This window comes from Arctopsyche grandis, chromosome 5 (genome assembly GCF_051622035.1).
Source record: "Arctopsyche grandis isolate Sample6627 chromosome 5, ASM5162203v2, whole genome shotgun sequence".
NCBI lineage: Eukaryota > Metazoa > Arthropoda > Insecta > Trichoptera > Hydropsychidae > Arctopsyche > Arctopsyche grandis.
In genome coordinates this window covers 30,211,209-30,234,569 of record NC_135359.1, presented here as the reverse complement: position 1 = coordinate 30,234,569, position 23,361 = coordinate 30,211,209, and the positions used below count along the sequence as shown (strand labels likewise).

The 23,361-nt window shown below is 31.5% G+C and overlaps 1 protein-coding gene across 1 annotated transcript in view; it reads left to right on the top strand.

Annotated features, from left to right (window-relative positions):
- Positions 1-23,361, top strand: part of Sb (serine proteinase stubble) — a 164,460-nt gene that overhangs the window by 60,105 nt on the left and 80,994 nt on the right. The window contains exon 2 of the mRNA XM_077430794.1: positions 20,772-20,861. Coding sequence (XP_077286920.1) covers positions 20,772-20,861 — 90 coding nt within the window. The remainder of the gene's footprint in view (positions 1-20,771; positions 20,862-23,361) is intronic.

Genomic DNA, 23,361 nt, shown 5'->3' with positions numbered 1-23,361 from the left:
GATGTACATAATAACAGAACACAATAAGAAATATACATATAAATATGTATGTATGTACATCATGCACTTACGAGTAAGAAAAAAGTCAACATAACGAACATGAACAATTCTACATGTGGACTTTAAGTTAGAGCGTAGATAATGTGTTAAATTTTATGGTTTTATATTGAAAACTGTACATTTGCAAAGCGGACAAAAGATGCTAATAAATTCATATGATTCTTTTAAAGAAAGAATCATTGCTTAATTTGTGTCAATCTTCAATAAGACATCTTTGGATTTTTTTAAATTTCCATATACCAGAAAAGCCTAACAGGCAACCTCAATGCGCTTTCCTGGACAGAAACATTGTACATTTGATATAAGTATTATATAAAGTAAAATAAATTAACACCCATAGAGATATCTGTGGCCAAATTTTTAAATTTGTGGCATTTTTAAACAATTCAGCGAAATCCAGTAAATACATATCAATTAATATCCACAGAGACATTTATCGTCTAATTTGTAAATTTGCAGCATTTTATACAATTCAGCGAAATTCAAGATTTCTGAAAACTTGAAATTTGCGAGAAAATGAGTAAGGTTCCCAAATTGTTGGCACATTTTTAATGAAAATCAGATATATTGGCAAATTTTAATAGGAAAAGATCGTCCTGGAGTCACAAATACAAAGTCTGGCCAGCAGAAACCAGCGGGATTTGAACCCGTGACCACTTTGCTCGAAGCATTATATGCTAACCATTAGTCTGTTCTACTGAATTGAATTTTCAAAAGAAATATATACAAATAAGCATTCTATTGAATTATTTAAAAAATATATTTTTAATCTACATACATACATACATAGGTAAGAAATGGCATTAAAGAAAAAAAAATGGAATTGTTTTATATTATGGTCAGTTAAAAATAATCTCATAGGTTTTTCCAGTGATGTAAAGGAAGTCGAATTATCGCAGCATGATTAAACCCAATAAATTCTTAACGATTGGCCAAGTTGATGAACATATTAAGGAATTCTTAGGCATATGTTGTAGAATGTCAGTGATCTATTTCAAATGGAAAAAAAGAAAACCAGTTCTGGTAGAAAAGTTAATTTATAGAATAAATAGGCGCTTTTACTCACGTTCATCACGTTCCAAAGATTCTATCACAACTCCCACATGGCTGACAGCAATCCGTCAATTGACCCTTGATAGCGGCAGAATCACATTTGATTATACATATGTACGACAGCATTAGAAGTTATCATGTTCTTAGTAAATTGCGATCATCCCACGCGTATTATACAGGCACCGTGCGAAAGTTCGGCACTTGCGGCGTATGTAGGTTACGAAATATTTAATGAAATGGCTCGCGTGGTGGGTTTTACACGTCGTGTATAGAGATAGATGTCGGCTATCTCATTACTTTCTCGGTAATAGGCGTACCGCCGCAATTGAAACCATAATTTTTGCCCGTCAAATAGCTTTTGCCTCTTTTTGTGGGTGAAAGCTCTGTCGCGGTCTCGGTGGCTGCGATTAAGGGCAAAATGTAGCCGAATTGTAAAAATTACTTCATCGGTCAACGTGAAAGTGAAACTGGCCCTTTCGATTTGGATCGTATCAGATTCAATTTAGATAACACGTGATAACTAAAGCTCGACTCGTTTTTGGATGAATGCCTCAAACGCTTTTCCTAAACACGATTTGTTAATCAAATAGGGCTCTTTAGTATACGGTGTCTGTTGAAAGATAACATTCTATTTAGAATAATATTCTACTTGAAACCAAAGGCGATGAGTTGTTAAAATTTAAATATATATATATATGTATGAAAAGTTCTCAAATAAGAAAGATATTTTATATTAAATATTATCGCGATGGTAGAGTTCATATTTCTTATTTTAATGTTCTGAAACAGACTCCATAAATCATTAAACTTTTCGTTGAAAAGTTTTCCAGGAAATATAAATTTTCTTATCATCACTCGATTTCATTACACAAATGAATTTTTAATTTACACTTTTTATCTCCCTAAAATTATTGTTTAATTTAAAACAAAATAAAAATTATATTTTAGTATTTGATTTTTGATTTTTAAATGCTTTTTATTATTACGAAATTATGTTCGCAATACATCTTATATCTATTTTAATAGCTACTAATCTACTGATCATTTTCTATTTTACAATTTTATTTTATTTGGTTAGTAATCATAGTATTTTATTATTCTAATGTTAATGTACAGCATAATAGGAAAAAGAGCTCAAAAACCTATTTACAGTGTTTTAGAATAGTTGGACCTGAAACTCACTGTTTTTTGGATTAAAAATAAGATTGTATTAAATATTCTGTAATTTACTACGTTTTATATATGTACATACATATTAATAACTTATTTTGTAATTCTAGTATTTTATCTAGAATTACAAAGTAAGTCTAAAGCTTAATTTACACCCTTATTGGGAAAAAGTATGCAAAAATAACTACATACCATTAGTTATTTTTTTTTATTTGATTTGGACCAAAGATTACTACAAACCAATTTAAATAAATTTCTCCATACAAGCAAAGACAACTTGGACGTATTCGCATATGTTCATAATGTATCGAATATTTCCGTTAAATAGATAAAGATATCAAACGATAATAATTAAATAAATAAGCTTATCTTAAATGATATATGCACCATAAAATTCCACCATTGCTTCCTATTAATTATTTATATTAGTTTAAAAGTCTTAAATTTTTTACAGATCGAACAAACGGCAACTAAATCCAATTCGGCAACTAAACACATTAACACTAATGCACACGATATATTAAAAAAAATATTTTATTTTATTTTAAAGTATATAGAAAGGCTAAAGCCTCAACGATTATATGACAGAATGTGAACTTTCGGTCGACTAAAAGCAGCGTCCAAGTAATAAATTTTCCTTATCGTTAATCTCGTACGCTTTTTATAAATCGCAGCGTTAAAGTTGAACGGTTTTGGCAACATATTTTCATGAGTTTTTCTTCGAAGCTCGCTTAAAAATATATATAGCCAGCCAGCAGCATAGCTCGGACGTTAAGCTTCTGCTTACCGTCAAGAAGGTGCCGGGTTCTATCCCTGAATGAAAATGAATTTTTCAGAGTATGCTGTTGGTCAGACCTGGATTTGTGACTCCAGGTTGATCGTTTCCTATCAGAGTTTGCCAATTTTCCCTGATTTCATTGTTGAAACGGTTCCCGGAAAAAAAAATTGGCTAAAAATCCTTCCTACCTACTATGTCACCACTATTTGAAAAATTTGATTGATGTACAATAAAAATTTATGTACAATTCATAGATGTCTCGTTAATTTGCGAGTTTTTTTCAGTGTCTCGCAATTCAACGACTTATAATAAAAATGCTGTATTTGTATTTGTAATTGGCCAGGAAGGCGCATTGGGATTTACCTGTAAGGCCTTCCTGGTATATATGTAAAATAAAAATAAAATATATGTAGATGTACGCGATACGACTACAGCATATGTAAATGTTCATACATACATAGGTTGGGCGTATCTCCGGCCCTAATGCGATTTTCTAAGATGTAATCGTAGACAATAAACCTTATTTCTCATACATGAAATTGGGCAACAATAAGACGAGGGCGAGGCCGGATAATCGAGACTTTCCAAATAATTGAGCGAGCGAGGGATGGGCCAGAGTATAATTAGTGAGATTTGCATCAAAAACACTCGAGGTGCATTTTTCAATATGCGAAACATAGAAATGGTCTAATTGAATGAACCGGTCTTTGTCTTCTAATCTTTTGCTTATATCGGCTACAAAATATTCGGGCTAAATTCAAGTGATTTACATTTTTAAAATGCATCAACAAAGAAACTATGTATGATGTCTTTTGAATAGTGTGTGTATAACATTCAGATTTTTTATTATTTGTATTATTGAATGATAAAAAATCGCATGAATGTAAATAAAAAAGAGTGATGATGTATGATACAATGTAATTATTCATTTCCATTTAATTATCAACGTTCATTAGACGAATTGACGTTTAACGTCTTAATATACGTTCAAATTGATAATTGATTTGAAATAATTATAAAACGTCGTTCTATTTACACAAAACATCATTATAATTAATACGCAAACGCTTTTCTCTCAGTACAAATTAAGACAGAAAAAAATTAGTTGCCGTATCGAATTATCAATAAGGCCCGCCTTATGCGGAAGAGAGGAAATTAACCGTTTATGTTTAATTTATTTTTTGGAACGTTTTAATTTGAATAGATTCGTTTTTATCTGTTGCGATGATCTTAGAGAGAAATTGTCGGGTGGAAAGCAATTTCTTCTAATTTTCTACGGTTTAAGTTAACCGGATGGGTGTTGAGATTCAAAACGAAACGTTTTACGTACTCTCATTTAAATAAATGATCTCAAGGAGTGTTTTTGCTTTTTTTTCTGCTTTCCCTCATCTCTTGCGTTTTGATTATAAGGAAGTTTAGAGTTCGCCATCTGTGACCATTTTAAATTTTAAACAACTCAACATTTATCTTATTATATCGCTATCATATGTCTTTTTTAATTATTAATATAAATATTTTAAATTTCATCTACAAGTATTTCAATTATAATTTAGCAGTTTAAATCTGAACAAATTATAAATTGTCGATTTTAAAAGAGCTATTAAATAGTTAACTAATAATTTACATATACACATGTATGTATGTACATAATACCTACGTTTTCGGATGGCTAACCCTTGATTTGTGAAACAGTTGAACCAAACAATTTTTATATCTATGTAAGTCCTGCTTCTTATAGTCGCAAACACACTTTGTATTTATCAAAATTCCTAAGTTTTTATTCTTTTCTTTTTCATCTGTTTACCTTTATACACATTTTATTATGTAATTTGTAAAAATCTTTAATCGGGCTCAGATGTTATTTTGTTACATTTATTTTTATGCATTTATACATCTGTCTGCTGATTTTTCAATAAATAAAAAAATATCGTAAGCTAGAAGTACTTATTAAATATTTTATCGTAATATATTTAAATGCCTTAATAAAATGCTTCAAAAAAATTACACACATTCTTAAATATTTTATTAAACAATGGATGGAAAATTATATAATTTATTTCTTTAAACAATGAGATTGAAGGTTTTTATTTACATATGAATGTAAATACATATGTAGGTATAATATGTAGCGATGAGGCTACGATTCAAGTCAGTGTGATCCTAAAATTGCATTTTTTATTTTTCTATTTAAGAATACTTGGGGAAGGCTACAAAGCCAATGAACCCAAGGGGTTTGTTAATACATACAGTAGTACACAAATACAAATATCAAATAAAGAACAAAGAAAAAATTAATACACAACTCAAAATAGACGAATATAAAATAAGCCAGAACTACAAGAATCATCAAGTTTATTTATTAATTTAAAATGGTTTAAGTTACTGGAAGTTACTAATTCAATAGATAGACTATTACAAATTTTAACCACTTTGAAAAGAAGAATTCTCTAATTATTTTTAAGTAAACATCTATTTGGAGTCTGATAGTATGACCTCTCAGATGGGTGTTATTGTTAAACGTACGGAGGTTTATCATAGGACGATTGTAATGGTTATTTAAAATGTTATACTCTTTAATTAGATCACCTCTCATTGATGGTTTCCAAAGTGAAAAGATTCATTCTTTTCAATCTCATATCATAAGAAAGTGATTTAAGTTTCTAATTCTTCGGTGGACTTTTTCTTTACATACAGCGTCTTTTACAAGCTTTTTATTACATACCTCCTTTGCATTTCACATGGTTTTCGTGGTAGTGGTATTTTTATATCTCTTATCTTTTATCCGATCGTTTTCATACTTTGCCGTATTGCTCATTTTGTTCATCAATATATGTACGTTAATGTATCGTCTGCCATTACGTTGGAGATAAAATATCGTATACAATGCGTATCAAATATCCACAATTATGGGAACGGTGACGTCTATGACGGTGACGGCAAGCTATGTACTATAATCTATCTTCAACCTTTTTGCCGGGATATGGCCATATCAGATTTTAATTATTTAAACGCCTATAATTCACTCTATATTTTATAAAGCAGCAGCCAGCCAGCAGCGTGGCTCGGTCGTTAAGCTTCTGCTTAACACTGAGAGGCGCCGAGTTCGATCCCTTGAGCTGACCTCGATTGAAAAGAATTTTTCTGAGTATATCTGTAATGCTGCTGGTCAGACCAGGATTTGTGACTCCTGGTTGATCGTTTCCTATCAGAGTTTGCCAATTTTTTCTGATTTCATTGTTGAAACGATTCCCGATTAAAAATTGGCTAAAAATCCTTCCTACCCACTATGTCACCACTATTTGAGTATGATTAATGTAAATATTACAATAAAAATGTATGTACAATTCATAGATGTCTCGTTAATTGTCGAGTTTAAGTCAGTGTCTCGTAATTTAGCGACTTATATAATAAAAAATGCTGTATTGTTTGTAATTTGGCCAGGAAGGCGCATTGGGGTTTACCTGTAATGCCTTCCTAGTATGAAATAAAATAAAATAAAATTTGCTCTATAGGTTCTCGTTATCTCTAATATATAAATATTTATAGTTTTAACTCTCATATGTATATATAAATTTCAAATTTGGCATCTAGCTTCATGTAATGTAATACACGATATATATTGATTTTTGGCCAAATATGTCAGATCTGACATTTCACTGCTAAAAGTATATCTCTTCACGGAGTTTTATCTGCGAGATAAGTATTCAATAAGAAGTTATGTTGTATCTAATTGTTAATATGATTTTTAAAAATGAGGGTTCTAAATGAAATCAGCAAATTCAAGTTTTTATTTAATATAAGAAAATAAACAAAGTCGGTACACAAGTTTCTTGAATGGTCTGCTTTTCTAGATACGACAAATTTCATAGTCAGATACCTCATGAGAGACTCGTATGGCGAAAAATCTCTCCGTGCAGACTTTTAACCCTTTAAAAGTATTAAGCCAAAAATTATCCAAAAAGCACTTTCAGTCGAACGGTTGCCTAATTGGCATTTCGTGCATTTCTCAAAAAGAAAAAAAAAACGACTCACTCTTTGCGTAATGTTTATTATAGTAGTCGTATGCACGATTTTCACAACAAGTGAGAGTATTATATTAACGGTACAAACTACGTACATACATACGTACGCGCGAGTAAAAATCGTAAAATTTTCCCACAGCCGTTAAAACAAAACACTGAATAAATGATAAATGTAAATATGGATTTACACACCCCCGGAGCATCGACAGCCTCCCACCGTGAATTGTGTTGATCGGTCATCGAGTAATTGCCGCGTTCGTCTCCGGAACGATCATAAATATTAATCGGCGATGAATTACGAATAAAATGGGTTTCCAGAACGAGTTGGCCGTGTCCTTAAGGGCCCCGTAACTAAGCGACAGCTTACATATTCCGAAACCGAGAACCATAAACCGATCGCGGGCCCCCAACAGAATTTATAAACCCGGGGTGGTCCACCACCGTCGAGCATCTTTTGAACCCGTAATTATATTCAGGTTTCAATCAGAGGGCCATAATTTCTCTATCGATCCATAAAACGGTCTTGCGGCGTGCGTATGACCACTTTTTCACTGTCATCTTTTATCGACCAGTCGTTAACCCTGTGGAGAATGCGTAAGTGAAAGAGTAAACGCGTTTGCGTAATCGTGCCACATTTCGGTGATGGTGTTAAATAATAAAATTTGATTAATTAACATTTTTAATCAGGTGTAGTCGGATCTGAAGTTAATGCAAGTTTAATGTATATAGTTTGGAATTCGTTGTTTAAATTGGTCTTAAAGTATTGCATGCGAGAAATTTTAATTTGTTATTATTACCAAGCGGTTTAAAGAGGTAGATGTACATAAATATGCAATTGAAAGTATATATTTTCCCAGGTTTATGTTCATATTTTATATCGAATCCCATATATTAAGATTACATGCCTTTAATTTTTTTATATAAAGTTTTATGATTATGTCATCAATCGATATCAGTTTTCTTATTAATTGATCTTATTTATTACAAGATTTAATTGGTATTTTCTATTCAATAATAGACATTACTTATTATTGTTTATATATTATACTAGCTGTATTACCCGGCTTCGCTCGGTATTTGTAATATAAACCGCTTAAACATGACTAATCTAATAGTAAACATTTTATTAAATTTATTTATAAGGACTTCGAATCCTTTGAATCCGAAAAAATCAAATTATTTGTTCGATGACATCACGGATTTACGACCCAACAAACGAATGTTACATACATACATATATACAAAGTCTCTTTCCAAATTATATATTGGATTTACTAGAAAGCTTCAATTTTATCGCAAAGAAGGCTTGTCTTTATTCTTAATTATTTAGAAATGTTTTGCGAGATATTTCTTGAACTAAAGAAATTTTAAGGACATTAAAGAAATTTAAGAAACGCCACTTTCAATTATAACGGTTCATATGATTGTATGTTTTTTGTCTTCTTTGATTTCAGGAAGGTCTTATTATATTTATTAATTTTTATTTTATATATTACTAGTGGTTTTACCCGGCTTCACTCGGTATTTGTAATATTAACCACTTCAACATGGCTAATCGATAGTAAACATTCATTTGTTTTTTTATTATATTTATTTGAATTCGAAAAAAAATTAACGTCAGCCGAACAGAAATTACACACAAATAACGTATGGTTTTTATTATATGTATATAAGGAAATCGGAACTGAAAAATAAATCGGGATCTGGAACTGAAAAAGGAATCCGGATCCGGAACTGAATTAAGAATCCGGAACAGGAACTGAAAAAGGAATCAAAATCAAAAACTGAATCGAAATTGATATCACTATTGTCGTCATAGAAAATAAGATTGTTCCGATAGCGTCACGGATTCTACCACACAAACCTTACATAAAAAGTATCTTTCGAAATTATATATTGAGATATTAAAGATTTTTATAATGTTAAAACTTTGTTTAAAATCAATTAAATAAAAATAAATTAATAAAAAATACATCTATTCTTATACTTTTTCGATAGCGTATAAATACACTCGGCTTAAATCAATTTATTCTAATTTTTCATTTATATTAATGAAGGTATAATTAACATACATATCGACAGCATTAATAAAGCCGGTCTGCACTTACATATAAGGTTATGATGGCGTTTCGTGAAAAATTATCCCACGACAAACCCGCATTCGAGCGACTATCATTTAACATTTATCGGACAGTTCGAGGAAAGCTCGTAAATTTTCATTCAATGGATGCGTTTCGTTATTTATGTATTGTTCGAAAATAATTCACTCCGGTGTATTACATAATAGATCGGCAACGTTTGCAATATGTGCAAGTGGTCCGATCGACATTTACAGTTACCCAAACGTTTATCTTCGCTGCTCTTCACAAATTCACATTTTTTTAGCGATTCGGCTTTGACTTTTGACTCACCCGTGGTTTTTTATTTTAATTCTAATTCGAGCTCCGTTATCGCGTATTTCAGTAAAATGCGAAACGCAATTAAGTGAACGTTGAAAACATATTGATTGGTTTTAGATTGAATCGTCCGTTCGACTGATGTCACACGTGCGTAAGTTATTATACGTACTCGATACGTTGTAAATAAGTACAGTTAGTCATACGTCAGAAGCGAATCGGTTGCTTTTATAAATGAAGTGCAATGAAGTCGCAAGATTGATTGTCCGATCTTATCTCACCGGGTTGAATGTATTTTCAGTTCGTCTGCCGATTGCTACATGCTCTGTAATGTAATTATTAAAATATACACGATCATTTGGCCTGGTTGAGATATTTCACTAAGCAATCATTATCGGCAAGTACATTGATTTTATAATGTATAATGTATTCATATTTAATGTTATTATTATAAAATATGACAGGACGTTAAGGAAGGTTGTTGACTTCAGTAAGCGATGATTCTATAAATAAATAAATACATTGAAAGGACGGAAAAGATCAGTTTGTCATCGATTAAGAAGGCGATACTAACTTGTACATATAAATCTACATATTTAGAAAATTATGAGATGTCAATGCTTGAAACTTCCAGCCACTGATTAAGTCAAACAAACTTCAAAATATACTTTTTGAATTCGAATCCAACCCCTCCAAAAAGAACATACGGTAAATGTTACGGTACCATGAAAAATAATTTGTAAATTGTGGACTCACGAAAAAAATATATACATATGTACAATAGATAGAGAATATTTTGGATATATCTTTTAAGACAATATATCTTCTTGTAATGTATGCTTCTATTTATTTGTTGGAAATATTTTGGATATATCTTATAACTAGCAGCACTGACTAATGGTTAGCATATCTTGCTATGGTCAGTGTGGTTATGAGTAGTCACCGGAGCCGGAGGGGGCCGTGTATTGTTCAAAGGTTGTAAATGCATTGTTAAAGGTTTGCCGAACAATGGATAGCACTGTGACTATCCTACCTCAAGTTATGAGTTCGAGTCCCACTGGTTGCTGCTGGCCACACCTTGGTTAGACCAGACCAGGTCGGTCGTTAGACCAGACCAGGTCGGTCGTTAGACCAGACCAGGTAGGGTTAAAGACATTACAGAAGTCTTCTTATTTTATAGGTGCATTTGAAAAAAAAGTAGATCGATCTATTTGCATATAATTTCTCAGAAGTATGCTGCTACCATTTATTGACATTTTTTCCTTCTGATTTTTTTTAAGATACACGCGTATATGTATAATATATTAATGATATTTTTCAGTACGAGTTTTTTAAATATTGATTCATTTAATTTCAGTAATATTTCATACATTATTTAAAAAAAATTTGAGCTTTAAATATACAAATATGTATATGTAAATATGAATGAATGCAAATAATATTTTTATATATATTTTTTTCTTTTTTCACTCTTTATTTTTGTACTGTGTGTCTGTGAGAGATATCGAAAGACAAACCATTTGATTTCGTTTCTGAAATGATTTGAGTAAAGGAGTCAAGGATCATCCGATCGATTGTATTGTGTTGTGGAAAAAAAGTCTGAGCAGACGAGTTTCGATCTCTGAGAGACCGTAACGTCAGATTTGCCAATTCGTCTGCCCACCTTTAGTGATCATTGAATGGAGTATGAAATCAGACACGTAAGTTTGTTCCAAAGAATGATAACTAACAGTGCAACCGGACAATACGGACGAAAAAAAAAGTAAAAGGGAAGTCCGCGCTCGGTATACAAAACGAGACAATATAATAGACGGTCCCGCGAAAGACGGGGCGTTTACACCGCACAATAATAGTAAAAGTGAACCGTTGAATATTAGCCGAGAGGTGTTTTATTGCCGATGGTAAGTGGGCCATCTCGGCCACGACCAGCCTCAGCATCGGGTCCATTGTTGTCCGAGGCATCGAGGTTCGCGGCTTCGATTATTCGCGGGACGCTCCTAATCACATCACCGTTTTCGACCGTTTCGTCGTGCCTCATTTGAGACGCTCGGTCGCACGTACTGCATTTCCAGATTCGATTCGACAAAAACAAACACACTTTTTTTTAGTGAAAAAGTTGGAAAAAAATACCCATCGCTGTGATAAAAAGATCCGCGGCCGCTTAACGCACCCATTGTCTGGTAACCCTAATAAGGATAAATCGGTCACGGTACGTGTGAATTGACATGACAAAACTAGATGATAAATTTAGATACTAGATCCCCACTATACATTTATATACATATACGAGTATGTATGTATATAAATGTGAACGCAGTCAATATAATGTACATACATCGAATCATGAAAATCGGTTACCCTTCAGGTATTAACACAGATTATCTAAACACAATCTGCTTTAGGTCATCAACGTTAGAGAGTATTTAATTAATATTATGTATAAGATGTATAATGACAATTTATAAGAATTGTAAATAGGTTTTTGAGCTCTTTTTCCTATTATGCTGTACATTAACATTAGAATAATATAATACTATGATTACTAACTAAATTAAATTAAAATTGTAAAATGGAAAATGATCAGTAGATCAGTAGCTATTAAAATAGATATAAGATGTATTGTGAACATAATTTCGTAATAATAAAAAGCATTTAAAAATCAAAAAAATAAGATAAAAACTTGATCCCATTCATCTTAATCTTTTAATTCGAAAATAGAAAAGTAAAGGTTTTCGTAATGTGAATTTGGGTTTTGATCATAGGAAGCTGCAACAGTTGATTCAATAAGCTACCCTTATTAGAGGTTATAAGATGTATTGTGAGATATAATAATATAAGATGTATTGTGAGATATAATAATAAAAGAAGTATTGTGAACATAATTTTGTAAAAATAAAAAGCATTTAAAAATCAAAAAAAAATGAAAATCGGTATACTTACTTTCATTAAATTTTACTCAGACCATAGATTACGATTTTTTTTAAATAATTCAATTTTCAATACACCTGAAAAGCACTGAAAAATTCTTCCAATATAAAAAGTATTTCTCTCTAGTATGAAAATCTACAGAAAATCCTAGTCATTATTTTGAAATATGTCATGTTCCAGTGCCAGAATAAAAATCAGAAATAATCAAATGCACTGTTATTTATATAATAAAAAATCTAAATATTTTGAAATATTGAAATATTACCCAATATGACAATGTTGTCAGATAATACAGAAATAATACACATTTTTAATAAACATACATATGTATGTACATACATATAAAATAAATAAAAAAACATTTCATTTTATTAAACAAACATTCACATGCTACCGAAAAAAATAAAAAAAGCAATAAAAATTAAAAATTAACAATAAAATTTTTTTTAAATTGAACAAAATTTAATGGGTTTAAATTTAACTAAAAGTAAAAAAAAAAACATAAAAGTGGATTAATTACTTGGTGAAATATTGAAAATATCAATGTGATAGTTGATTTTACCGTCAAATTAATAAACTGGTAAACGGTAAATGATTTTTCCTACTACCGGTATATTCGTATTTACCGATAAATGGAAAAAAAAGCATATTTTCATGGATTAGATAACTATACGTGATTACCTTTTATAAAAACGTTAACCTAGATTAAATCGTAAATAATTAAAAATAATTTTCAGTTAAATAATGTTATTTACATTAAATTTAAGTTAATTCGTAATAATAAATAAATTTTATTTTTATATTATCATATTTAATTATTTTAAGCTTGGAACATTTTAAAGTTTCGATCATAATTGAAGCAAACGTCTGATCACATGTTGGTCTGTGTTGCCAGTAAATTTATCAATTTGAAACATTTAATACTGAAAATAAACAAATTCCAGATTACCTAATTCACAATAGGCCATTTGCATCGATTTTTAATGTAATATTATATCTACTGTATATTTATTAAATTCGCGATAAAAGAGTTTTCGGTAATTATCAGTAAATTCTAAAATATGCTAGTAATTAGCGATGGCTAAATTTTACAGATTTACCGGTAATCCGGGATCCAGTATTACAATCCCTAATCCCAACGTACGGTTTACTAGAATTTGTATGACTTTCGTTATCATAAAAAGCCGTATAAATAAAATGATTGTTGTTAATTAGATTTTCAACTAATTGTTCTTTGAATATTATTTTTTTTTTAACTTAACCAAACTATACCTATGTATGTATGTTCATGTATAGGATGAAGTTTCGCAGCCTCCGTAATTTTATTGCAAAATCATGCCGCAATCGCAAAATCGAATAACTCCGACCTGATTTTATCACGAATGACGTTTTACGATCTAGTTCTTTCCAAAAATGGTCGAATGATGGGAATTAGCGGTAGGTTTTATTATTAATGCACGATTAACGATACACGAATTGATCTCCTTTCAGGAACTATCTACATTTCACTATTTTTTTTTTTCGTTTGTGCATTTTACTTCTGTTCGAAGAGACGCGAGTTAACTTTCGCTTCTGAATCATCGCAAACTTGTAGCGAAATATTTTTTTATTAATATTAATTAATCGAAGTTTCGCTTGACCAGTTCGCGAGTTCAAAAGATTAATTGCAGAGCGGCATCAGTTCGATGTTCGAGCTCGTGTAAAATTGATATTCGGACAATATTCACGACTTCATGAATAATTAATTGTGTTCATTGGAAGAGACCTTACAGGTCAAATCGGATTGATGTCAAACAGTTAGCTTATTAATTGGACATTAGCGCGATGTGGACTGCAGGAATGCATCCGAGATGGACCATTAATCATCGACCGTTGCTTTGACAGTACGTAGCCAATGATAAAAACGTTAACGACGAATGCTAGAAAATTTTATTACAACGACGACAATTAACAATGCCATTAACACTCGAGGAAAAAATTGTCAATTCAGCACTCGAATTCAGGTTCGTTCTGGGCGCGCAGGTGTCGGTCAAAGCCGCTCAATAAAATTTAACAACCGAATTCAAACTATCATAATCGACATAATTATGTATGTTTGTATATTATTCTTTTTTCCTTGGCTACTGCCGCCGGTAATATAATAATCATCGACCTTTTGTGCGTGTGTTCGGATCAAGAATGGAAGAAAGTGGGCAGAGAGAATGAAACCATAATCCATTATTAACCGTCAAAAGTGGTCGTTAACTTCAAAAGTCTGACCGTTCGGTTAACTACGTGCTAACTGCATACCATCACATACAATAGTATACGTACGTTTGTCGATGCTTTAGTTACTATAAATCACACGCTGGTATGTGTGTGTTATATCTTTTTTTCAAATTAATAGACGTCGATCGACAATTCGTTACCAATTCCGTATGCTTAAGGGCATCGTTTAACTTGAAAGTTAAATTGGTACAAATTAATATGTTTAAGATTCCGCCTAGTCATTTCAATATTACATATATGCAAGACATTTACATAGATGCGATGAAGTTACCAACATATTAATGTGTGCAACTGCTGCGAATGACTATATTTATATGCACTAACTCGAGCCTTTATTGCTTTTTGAATTATACCATTCAAAACCCTAAGAAGTGGACTATTTTTACTTTATCTATGTTTTAATAAATCGGTCAGTATTGAATTCATTAAAAAAACTGAGCTTTGATATCCTACTATAAAAAATCATTTCAAAACTGTTATGTTAAAAAAAATAACAAAAGCATAAATAATTAAATATTCACACTTTTGTTTCCTACTAGTGTTATATTTTTTCAGTTGCTATATAAACAATATCTAGGATACAATAGTCTCGAAAGGGTTTTTAGTCTCACAGATTGTCAGATTGGCCGTGAACATCACAGATTCTGTGGAATACAAGATCAGCTTGGAGATAAGCTGGTAAAATTATATCATTTTGTCACACACTTGGTCAAATGGCTTTATTTATGTAGTTCTCGGTCTATATTTGAGGCTGAATCATTTGTCAGAACTATACCATTCACTAATAAATACCTCTCTCTAACACACATCCATTCTTCCCTTTTCTAGACTCTAAACATAATCTGAGTTTAAACATTTTTATAACTTTACTATCTCAAAGCATTCTACATTGTTTTAAGCATCATTTAAGTATACATATCTTGCGCCTAGATTCCATCCAATATTCTAGAAACATGTTCATCACATTGCTCTATTATATTTGCCATCTACCTGCTGCAGTAAGCTTTTCCCTTGCATGTTTTACTTTCCATACTTATCTGAGTACGTTCAATTTCAGTATTTAGCACTGAAGCATATTTTTCACATTTTGTGTGTCATTATTCCATCTTCCATATAATAATTAATCTATCAATACTTATGTTTCACTTTTAAAACTCGTGTGTTCTCTTTTGTTTTTCATCAAAAAGTATAGTAATATTATATACATATGTCTCTTAGTTTACATATTTATTCTGTGTTTGAAGGAAGTATTTATATAACCGTATTATATATAACCGTATTATTTATCTTATTATTTACATTATTAAAAAGTTTGATGTATAGTTGAATTTTCTTACACAAACTAATATCTTGAAATCGCTTTGGGATTTTACAATCTTCCTTATCTTTGTATGACATCAAGATGTTTTAAAAAGTATTTGCGATATTACAATCGTACACATGAATAAAACAGGATTCCGTGAAAGTCTGTCTCTCGTGTTCATATGTATGTATGTGTGCATTCTAAAACTGTCAATCTTGCGTCTCAAAGTGGCCAGCCACTGAAACCATAAATAATTCTCGTTTCGATCGATACGATCAATAAGCTCACAAGCTGCTACCAATAATACTTACATATAACAGTTTGATTTCAAGCAATAAGTTTGTATTCATATACACACACTCTCTCTCTAATAAGACGGATTCGATCGCATCCGTCGAGGCTTTCGATCGAACTAGGAATCTCCGTCCAATGAAAGTATGTGTATTAGATTGGTATGCAAAGTATCGTTGACTTTCACTGATTCAGTGAGTCCAACCCCAAGGCCAATACCAGTAGACTTGGAGTTGGAGTTGGACCTTGCGTGCCCACGCATTTCAATTGGATGCTTATCTGTACGTCGGCATGTGCGCGTCGAGATAAATCTAGATTAACCGCATCGTTGGTCAATTATATACACTCGTGAGTGTAAATCCTATATTCATATGCTTTTTCAAATTAAATCTAAAAGAGAATCGTCATTGATTCCGAAGAGAAATTTACACTCGGTGGAAACGTATCAATCATCATAAACGTCTCGGTGAAAATGGAATTAAATAAAGAGCGTCCTTCATTTCGTAAGAGATACAATGTATTACCCAAGGCAATAAGTATCACTTTGACACATATAAAAAGGAACGAGCAACGATATAATTCAACGATAACACGACTCATTCACGAATATCTTGATTTAATATCCGGTTTCTGGATTAGACTATTAGACCCGCTAATGTTCTCTGTGTCGTCTCGTGTTTGCTATTGGAACCGGTAGATTTACAGCCCCTCCTTTATCTCCAGTGACACATATTAGAAAGTGAGTTTGGGACCGACTCCGTTTAGGATGGTTTGAAAGTGATTTCGATAAAAATAATTAGGTATATGTAAGTGTGTATGCATCTGAATGTGTAGGTATAAAGGCCACGAGTTGGATAAGGTAGAGTCGAATATTTTTTCTTGCTTTTTTTTTTCACTCAAGTGAGCTTTAGAATACCAAGTGTACAAAAGTGCATTTGAACGACACATTTCATAGTATCCAAAGAAAAATGTAAATTTTTAGTTTCTATACTTACAGTTAGTGGGGTACACACATCGAAGAAAGTCTCAGGGAAATCTTTTATAAGTGCTAAACAAAATGAAAGTTTTTCGAGATGTATGTAGGTACTTGCGAGACATCGGCGATACACGATAGAGTAATCGCTTTTTATGATCTCCAGTACAAGCTCACTATTTATTGGTCTATTGTTGAAGTTAAATTTGTACTTTGTTGAATTCGGTTTGCCCTAAATCCGCCTAATATATGTTGTGTCGTCCGTATAATTTAGATGTAATGCAAAATCGTAATTCAAGCATCGCATTGTTTCGTGAGAAAGCATAGAAAATTTGATTCATACATATTCACTATATATATATTTACATACTTGTGTAGGAAACAATGCATAAGGTACTTAAATTTAAATTAGAATTGGGCCATCTTTTGCTCGTTCGCTTTATATTGAAAATGATACTGAGGAATTTTATTAAAATATTTCAGTTTATATTAAAATATCCAAAAATTATAGAAGAGAATACGTAGAATGCTGCATGATGAAAATAAAAAAGCATTTCAGATTTTTTCCGTATTTTTTCTTAAAAGCTCAATTTTTGAACATTTTTTTTGTTTGGTTTTGATAGAAAGCTCTTGAGTTTAACTCTTTAGGTAAAAGTCAATCGATTTTATCAAGTGTTTATTCACAAAGTTCTCATCAAAATATGTCTGTCTCATCAAAAATGCTGAAATTTACATACTCATTATACAATAGAAGGTATTTATTTCCAGTTGCAATCATCATTCTATGATACGTATATTCTTCAGAAGGTATATTTGCCATTATACTTCAGTGAACCAGCCATACAATAGAAACATAAAGTCGAATGTGTCTTTAAATCATTCTTTATCGAATTTGAGGCATTCGTGTGATTGTTACATGCAAAAAGAAAGTGCAACGAGGATGTCGGATATTTGTGTCACTCCGTCAACCCCGTAAAGATCGACGGATTTCTTTTTACGATTGCAGACAAAGTAACGTCTTTTTATTGTTATTATTATACTTTTAAGAAACGTCCCGAGTGTATTGTTGGGCTTTGGGTCGTCAATCTAATAAGCCCAGCGTTGCTTTCACGCGAGCCGCGGTTCTTTTGTTGCCGAAGACGCATCGCGCACTTTCGATTTCAGGTCACTACCATTGCCAATTTCTTTTCTTGTGTGACCCGCTTATTAAGGCGGCTCGTACACTGTTTGATTGATGATTTTTAATCAAGGTTGGACCACGGCGACTGCGGCACAGAGTGCAATGATCTCTGCAAAAACACATATACATATAATATGTAGCTATTTGGTACATATCTACATATGTACATACGTACATATATATGTATATATGGTACATATGTTCACACTGCATATGAAAAATATTCTGTTTATATGTTGCTGATAATTATTCAAACGCGTTACATTATCTTTAGGCTTCCATATTTTAAATCTAATTATTTTATTTTGGAAACACCAACGCGTGGTTGAATTCGAAACCCACGTAAGTACTGCATGCAAAACGAAAAACTTTTAAATCTTAAAATATTTTCATTAATTTAAAAAAATAATATATATGTATCGACGGGTTCGTGCACATTTTTAAATTTGTATCGAATGTTAAGTTTGTCGATTTTGTAAAAATTTTGGTTTTTCCTTTTAATTTATGTATACCACATACATATGTATCTAACTCATTCCAGCATCTAAAAAATTCAAAAATGGACGTAAAATGTACATATGTGCACCAAGCCATTGATACGTATGTATATCAAAATCACTTTTTAATTTGACCAAAATAGGACATTAAATTAAAAAGGTATAGATATGGATTTTATAAGTAGCTTTTTGATATTTTCATATTCTATCACTGGCCTGAATTCATGTTTGAGAGGTTGATTGATTTAATGTGTTTTTTTTTTAATTTTTAGATAATTTATTGCCATAGTAAAATGTAGATATATCTTAAAACTATAGATAATATGTAAGTATGTTAGTATCATATGTAAAGGTATAATCGCTGAATTTTTTGCAAACGAATAAAAGACAACATATATCACAAAAAGATGAAGTTATTATATTGAGAACTGGGGAACTTGATTATTTATTATTATTCAAATAAATTTGGGATGGCCATATAAATTTCTTAATTATGTATTATGGGGAATGCTACTGTAAAGTTTGAATATGTTAGTCATCATTTAATCATATGGTTTTATATTACACCAATATACATACATATGTATGTATGTGAGTGTAGGTATATAGGTTTATGTACATATATATTAAAGATAAATATTAAATGATGAATTATTCAAGAAATAAACAACATCGTTAGCACGCTTCAATTTCTCAAACTCAATAATACCAAACGATGTAGACATTGATACACTTCTCATATAATATTTTATTGTGATACATACCGCCGATTACGTTTGTTGAATTTTAAAACCTCTACTGAAAAAAAAGTTTGATTTACTATTGTGTCGGTGAATAGCACACTTCCTCGTGACCTTAAACTCACAATGCCATTGATTATATCGATGCTGAAGTATAATAATTTAAACATGGAAAAAGGTGTGTAACTACCAAAACGAAAGTTTCGTTATCGTTCGCAATGGCGACGTGGTTTGGCTGACATTTAGGCAAATGTCGTTCTCGCAAATAGGCTACATTAACATCGATGATGTATCATTTTTATCTCGGCGTGATACTGCTCCACTTTATGCAATCAGATAAGCCTAACTAAACTCTGGAATAAGAGTGTTCGTATAGCGACTTTTTATGTCCCTTTTGACTTTTTTTTTTGTACCTTGCGTGCGAGATTCACATGTGTGTGTATTTGTGTCGAACGTGTCTTTTCACGTGGAGGTTTTTATTTTATTTTATATGTCTATTTAAGTTGACATACAATAATAAAAGGTATAAAACTTTGGATCGTTATCTAGAAAATTCTCATGTGTGTGAAAAACAATCGAAAACAATTTTCTTCGTAGGTACTCGTAGCGGTTTGTAATTTAAAATATTTATTGAGATTGTTGAATTGTTAAATGCGTGCAAGTTAAACGTTATTTTCAATTGAAAATATTTACCGTTTTACCGGTTTGAGCGCGTAAAATTTCGTCCATTATGTAAACGGCCATAAAATTGCACAAATATTTAATGTTCATGTGAAAATTCGTCAAAGAGGAAACATTGTTATACAGCTAATGGCTTTTACGCATTCTTTCGCGTTTATTTGCTTATTGCGCTTTTTGTTTGCTGTGAGAAAATTGTTCCAAATTAATATTGCGATGGAAAATTAGCGTTCGAACGGGACTTTTATTCTATTGACAATATTTATTTATTATAGAAATATACAGTTCAATATTGCATTTATAGTTAAAGGCAGTGTTTTGTTCATAGTAAAAAAAAAATGGTACTATTTAATATGAACTATCATTAGTTTTTACTTTGTTTCCATTGAATATACGTTATTTATAGTTTTAACAATTTTTTTTATTGTTTTCAGGCGTTGGTGTGATGACATGGTGGTGGGCGGTTCTGGTGGCGATGGGCGCCGCCCCATTGTGGTCAGCTGCAGCACAGGGACGTCCACCAGGTAAATTGAAAATGATTGATAAAATAGTTCAATATATAATTAAGTGGTAAAAGTTATGAAAATACAACATGGATATCAAATAAAATAAAAAAAAGCCAACTGGTGAAAGTACATTTATCGTTCTCGTATGTATGTACCTACAATGTCTAAAGTAAATATGATTGGTAGTCGATGTCTCCAATGACGACCACGATGATGATGATGATGATGTGAAATGAAATATTGGGGGTATTGTGATAGCTGTCGAAGTTATTAATATACTGGGCGTTAATAACGTTTCGCAAAAAATGACCTCGCAAAATAAAAAGAGAATTAGCGATGCCAAGGATGAAGATATCGAAGTGTACGTACGATCAAAACAAAAGCAAAAAAAAAAAAGAAAGAAGTGTATATACGTAGAAAATTAGTAGATGAAATCTTTGTTGTTAATATGTAGGACGCTGAGTAACAGGTGAAATCGAAAATTAATATTCATACCGTGATTATCTGTGGCGATAGCATAATAGTTACATTATTAGAGTTGTGTTCGCGTGTAAAATTTATAATTGCATGATGAATTCGGTTAAAATATAATTCAGCATACAGTCACTTAAAATAGTGATATAAATTTTAAAATAATCGTACAGGTGGCTTTTAAATCACGGCACAGCAACAAATCATTATAACTTTAGCGGGCACAATTATGGTTAGACAGGATCTGTTTGAAAAGTTTAAAACTTTCGTTAGAATTAGCTTATATAATTTATTGGAAAACATAGACGTTGCGTAAATTAGAATTAGCAACATTTTGAATAATAAATATATTATTAAGTTTTCCGAATTTCGAAAAGTTACAAACATACATATGTACATATGTATCAGGAAGATTTCAAAGATTTCAACGCGCGAGTGAGCTGAAACCTAAGATTGATCAATTCTGTCGTTGTTGCCGAATGTTAACCGAAATCTAGTCCATTGAAACATTTCTAATTATCACCGCGTTGGACTTAAATTGTCAAATATTATTATTTTAATTGGTGGAAAGTCAAATTAACAGAATGGCCATTGTTGCGACGTCTCAAATTTAACACGTTTCGTTCGCTATCACTAGTGTATTTTTTAAACGATTTTGCCCAGTCATCGCCAAGTATTTAAATTAGCTTCAACGTAAATAATGGGTCGGCAATAAGGTTGCGAGAAGAAAAAGACGACGAAATTGAAGCCGGTGCGAAATTTTAAAGAGCCGGCGTATAATTAAACCGCCCGGTGCGCGAACTTTGTCGCAGTTATTAGGCCGCGACCCGATTCTTCGACTTTCCTCGAACAATTTGAGCCGAAATCTCACCCGTTTGCAAATTTCATTTCGGAAGTTTGACGTTTAACCGTAAAATCCGATGCACGTATACAGAACGGTCGGATTCGAAACGCGTTCCAGTGCGAAATCTCGAGTCGTTCTATCGAATCGAATTATTGTTTTGTCTATGATAATTTATCGCTTTTCGATATTTTTTTTTACTGTTAACGAGTTAAAAATTCAAGCTAAATTACAACTCGCAGTTTCAACGAGATCGTTTCGATGCAAATCGACGTCTTAAATCTTTATCTATTGTTTTACATTATGGGTAAATGTTTAAATTTTTTTTTTTTGGCATATAAATTTTGACGAACAAATCCCAATTTATTCTTTGGTATCATATTATTTGACACATTCGTCAGCTCCTATATGTTTTCCTTTGACTTCTAAATCGGTTAGGAAATAGTGAAAGGAATGATTAATGGTAATATTTAATTATTTGACAATGTCAATTATAAATTTTAAATTTAAAATCATATATGTATATACATAGATTTACTAGATACATATTTTATTTTATTTTTGAAGACTTTTTTTGCCAGTTACAGTTGCCCAAAACGACAATGTGATCAAACATTTTAACAAAAAGATAAAATTCATAAATAAGACAAAGAAAACATGATAAAAAACAAGAAAGAGAATGATAAACATTTTAAAAATTGTAATCAAATTAAGAAAAAATAAATATACATATATACATACATACAGTATTTCAAAATTTGAATTAGATTTGATATTTCGGTCAATCTGTTCGACAAATGACGACTTTTTTTTTGGTCCAACGACGAGATATGACTTTTCTTATAGATCTATGCCCAGTTAACACGAATCTGGTAATAAAAAATGTTGATTGGCTAATAAAATAGTATTAACAGTGAGAAAAAATCCTAAGTGAAAATACGTACTTTTGATTTGAACTGGACGACTAATTAGAGGGATTTGAAAGCTGAAAAGTACTACAAATGAAAGATAAAATACCCGACTATAAATTCCAATATTCATTTTGAACAGGAAATTGACAGATTTTGAGACATCGACCGAACAACACCAAGATATAGAAAAGTTTACTGGGCATTCATCTATAAGAAAACTCATATGTCGTCTCTGAACTATTTTTCGTGTCGAACAGTGTAATAAAATCGAAGTTATTCTTATGATAGAAACGAA